At 42.8% G+C, this 5,129-nt stretch overlaps 1 protein-coding gene across 1 annotated transcript; it reads left to right on the forward strand.

Annotated features, from left to right (window-relative positions):
* Nucleotides 1-1,769: 1,769 nt before the first annotated feature.
* Nucleotides 1,770-2,999, forward strand: LOC110445350 (orexin receptor type 2-like). The gene has a single exon (XM_021489911.1). It carries the CDS (start codon nt 1,770-1,772, stop codon nt 2,997-2,999), a length of 1,230 nt encoding a protein of 409 aa, XP_021345586.1.
* Nucleotides 3,000-5,129: the final 2,130 nt, after the last annotated feature.

Genomic DNA, 5,129 nt, shown 5'->3' on the forward strand with positions numbered 1-5,129 from the left:
CTTCTGTATGGAGAGTTGGTCTGTGGAAAAAGATCCAAAAAAGCAACATTACTGGGAAAATTTTCAATATTATGTATAAGCTATATGATAAAACCAAATCATGTGTTAGAAATGGATGTGAACAGTCGGATTTGTTCAATTAGTATTGCATTGTTGAGGCGCTAAGGCATCGCAATACTGCTTCATGTAACATAGTATTGTATTGTCGAGGCGCCGGGGACAACGCAACACTGCTAACATAGTATTGTATTGTTGAGGAGCCATATACATCACCATACTGCCACAAGTAACATAATATGGTATTGTTGAGGGGCCGCGGACATCACAACACTGCTAACATAGTATGGTATTGTTGAGACGCCATATACATCACCATACTGCCACAAGTAACATAATATGGTATTGTTGAGGCGCTACAGACATCACCATACTGCTACAAGTAACATAATATGGTATTGTTGAGGGGCCGCGGACATCACAACACTGCTAACATAATATGACATTGTTGAGGCGCCACAGACATCACAGCACTGCTAACACAGTATTGTATTGTTGAGGCGCCACAGACATCACAACACTGCTACATGTAACATAGTGTTGTATTGTCGAGGCGCCGCGGACATCACAACAATGCTAACATAGTATTGCATTGTTGAGTCGCTACAGGCATCGCAATACTGCTTCATGTAACATAGTATTGTATTGTCGAGGCGCCGCAGACATCACAGCGCTGCTAACACAGTAGTGTATTGTTGAGGCGCCACAGCCATCACAACACTGCTACATGTAACATAGTATTGCATTGTCGAGGCGCCGCGGACATCACAACACTGATAACATAATATGGTATTGTTGAGGCGCCGCGGACATCACAACACTGCTTACATAGTATTGTATTGTTGAGGCGCCACATACATCACCATACTGCTACAAGTAACATAATATGGTATTGTTGAGGCGCCACAGACATCACAACACTGCTAACATAATATGGTATTGTTGAGGCGCCGCGGACATCACAACACTGCTTACATAGTATTGTATTGTTGAGGCGCCACATACATCACCATACTGCTACAAGTAACATAATATGGTATTGTTGAGGCGCCACAGACATCACAACACTGCTAACATAATATGGTATTGTCGAGGCGCCGCGGACATCACAACACTGCTAACATAGTATTGTATTGTTGAGGCGCCACAGACATCACCATACTGCTACAAGTAACATAATATGGTATTGTTGAGGCGCCACAGACATCACAACACTGCTAACACAGTATTGCATTGTTATATTACAATATTGTTCTGGTGCAACGGTCACTCATTCAAGAGGGTTTAACAATAGGACAGTTTACCATCTACACTGAACGATTTATTCAATATACCAAAACGGCGTTTACAAAGTGTATCAGGACAATTTACTCGTAAACGAGTTAACATGGAAGGAATTTGATTTGCCAATTTGTTTCAAAAATGATAATCTCAGTATTTATATGTATAGAATAGCTGACTTATTGACATTCACGAATTATCCAATCCATTCAATAAGTTTAAACAAATTTAACATATTCTTCCCGCCTTTCATTTTACTCCATTTACAAAACAATGAATATATACATATTCAGCAATTACCTCGTGATTCGAGCAGGGTTAACGTGCTTCGTTTTGTTTCCAGACAATTTATGCAGTGTTACCACTAGCCTGACATGTGTTTTTGATTTGGTATTTTTCAGGTTTAACGATCTGCCAGACAAGCAGTAACTATGGCAGAGCTGCATTACTCCAATGGAAGCCTGGCCGACTCGATGGAGTACAACTTCACTCGTATAGCGGACGTGATATGTAGCTACGAGTATCCCTATGAGCCTGTCAGCACCACGTCAATCGCCATCATATGCATGTTGGCCGTGTTCAGTGTCGTGGGCTCAATCGGAAACATTCTCGTCATATATGTATATGCCCAGAGAAAGGACCACCTGACGTCATCTGTGTTTATTTTGGCGTTGGCGGGAACTGATTTCATCACGTGTCTAATTGTCATCCCGTATACTATTGTCTCTATTTACGAAAACTATGTTCTTCGTTTCGATGCCGTGTGCAAGTTTTACAATTTCCTTATTACGTCCAATGTGCCCCTGTCAGCCTTCATCATGGTAGCCATTGCAGTAGATCGCTATATCTGTATCTGTCATCCGTTCGTCCACATACTGACTGTCCCGCGGGCTAAGACAACAGTCTCCCTTCTCGGAGCCTTTGCATGTGTTCTTGGCCTAATCACCGCTCTGAACTACGACGTGTACCAGACGTTTCCAGAAATTGCTTTGAACGTTTCAAACGGATCAACTCTTGAACAGTGTGAACTGATATATACTGGTGTATGCGTGCCTACCAATAAGATCATACCCCAATCGTTCCGCGAGGCTTATCAGAAAGTATACGCCTCATTTTTTCTTATATCCGTACTGCTAGTCATTGGTCTTTACTCGGTCATATACCGGTCGGTGATATCGCGCCGGGCGAAAAGACAGAAACAGAAACGAACAAAACAGTTTTCCACCACCATGGTCCAGACAGACGAAACGACCCAAATCACTTCAATTAATCATACTGCAACATCAACGTCAGGTGCCGTCGACACGAACGTGGAAATCAAGGAAAATGGCTCGTGTTCGAAAGTTGTGACACAGAAACTCAACAATGGCGAGACTGTCCCACTGAAATCGGCGCCTCCTAAAAACACTCTGAAGGAGAAGAAGGATCATGTTCTTCTGGCAAATATCAAGATGGCGATCATGCTATGTATTGTGACGGTAGTATTTATTATAGCCTTTCTCCCGGCTTGGTTGATGGCCTTGGAGTGGATTACGTACCATGAGTTCGGTTTTTATATCTACTTCATTTACAATGTGGCAAATCCGGTTATATACGCTTTTATGAACCCTACGTTCAGGAACGACCTTCTAAAACTGCAATCATGTGGTAATGGAAGGTAAAACAGGTAGCATGCTAAAAACATAATCTGACAAATACTTCTAAACAGTTGACCTTACTAAACGTAAGTGGAGGAGCGGGTAAGATATAGGACTCACCACCTATACGTAGGCGGAGGAGCCAGTAAGACATAGGACTCACCACCTATACGTAGGCGGGGGAGCCAGTAAGACATTGGACTCAACACGTTTACGTAGGCGGAGGAGTCAGTAAGACATAGGACTGAACACGTTTACGTAGGCGGAGGCGCAGGTTACACATAAGACTCATCACGTATACGTAGGCGGAGGAGCCAGTAAGACATTGGAATCAACACGTTTACGTAGGCGGAGGAGCCAGTAAGACATTGGACTCAGCACGTTTACGTAGGCGGAGGCGCAGGTTACACATAAGACTCACCACGTATACGTAGGCGGAGGAGCGGGTAACACATAGGACTCGCCATGTATACATAGGCGGAGGAGATGGGCAAGACATAGGACCCAACACGTTTACGTAGGCGGAGGAGCGGGCAAGACATAGGACTCAACATGTATACGTAGGCGGAGGAGCGGGTAACACATAGGACTCAACACGTATACGTAGGCGGAAGAGCGGGTAACACATATGACTCAACACGTATACGTAGGCGGAGGAGCAGGTAACACATAGGACTCAACACGTTTACGTAGGCGGAAGAGCGGGTAACACATAGGACTCAACACGTTTACGTAGGCGGAAGAGCGGGTAACACATAGTACTCAACACGTTTACGTAGGCGGAGGAGCGACTTTGGCAAAGAATACAGCTCGTATGATGTATTGCGCACATATATAGGTTACTATAAGACTAATTCTATGATGATTGTTTTTTATACAGGAACTGATTGCTTTTGGAGGGTGATGCTTTTCATTTATGTAATAAGGATGTATCTGTGAAATCATGCAGGTTGTATGTTTATCCGAAATATTGAAATGCAGCCCTTGCTATTATCACTGATGTTTTATAGCACTGTTATAATAGTGTATCGCTCCAAACATTTGCTGATTATATTTGATATGTGACCCTCCCATTTTGTTGTTGTCAATCACCCCGAACCGTTTATATCTGTGAGGATACGAGCATGGTGCAGCCCAGTGAATGAGCTTGTATTAGTTAATTAATTAATTAACAAATCGTATGCATAATAGTTTTTTTATATTTAAAACATCCCATTGCATTTCAATGTTTTTGATTTCTAAGAAGGAAAGACATGTTATATAAATATATTGACTGTCACAGACATCTATCACCAAGCCTGGGGGATGAGCAGCAATTATACAAGGTAGTACACACTTCAAATGTCAACGTCAAAAGATAAATTCACTCTGAGGAAATATACCACAAAACACACCGAGGGAATATACCACAAAACACACCGAGGGAATATACCACAAAACACACCGAGGGAATATACCACAAAACACAACGAGGGAATATACCACAAAACACACCGAGGGAATATACCACAAAACACACCGAGGGAATATACCACAAAACACACCGAGGGAATATACCACAAAACACACCGAGGGAATATACCACAAAACACACCGAGGGAATATACCACAAAACACACCGAGGGAATATACCACAAAACACACCGAGGGAATATACCACAAAACACACCGAGGGAATATACCACAAAACACACCGAGGGAATATACCACAAAACACACCGAGGGAATATACCACAAAACACACCGAGGGAATATACCACAAAACACACCGAGGGAATATACCACAAAACACACCGAGGGAATATACCACAAAACACACCGAGGGAATATACCACAAAACACACCGAGGGAATATACCACAAAACACACCGAGGGAATATACCACAAAACACACCGAGGGAATATACCACAAAACACACCGAGGGAATATACCACAAAACACACCGAGGGAATATACCACAAAACACACCGAGGGAATATACCACAAAACACACCGAGGGAATATACCACAAAACACACCGAGGGAATATACCACAAAACACACCGAGGGAATATACCACAAAACACACCGAGGGAATATACCACAAAACACACCGAGGGAATATACCACAAAACACACCGAGGGAATATACCACAAAACACACCGAGGGAATA

This window comes from Mizuhopecten yessoensis, unplaced genomic scaffold (assembly GCF_002113885.1).
Source record: "Mizuhopecten yessoensis strain PY_sf001 unplaced genomic scaffold, ASM211388v2 scaffold2215, whole genome shotgun sequence".
Lineage (NCBI taxonomy): Eukaryota > Metazoa > Mollusca > Bivalvia > Pectinida > Pectinidae > Mizuhopecten > Mizuhopecten yessoensis.

Coding starts and splice junctions, on each gene's coding strand:
- LOC110445350 (XM_021489911.1), top strand. CDS start 1,770: ATGGCAGAGCTGCATTACTCCAATGGAAGCCTGGCCGACTCGATGGAG.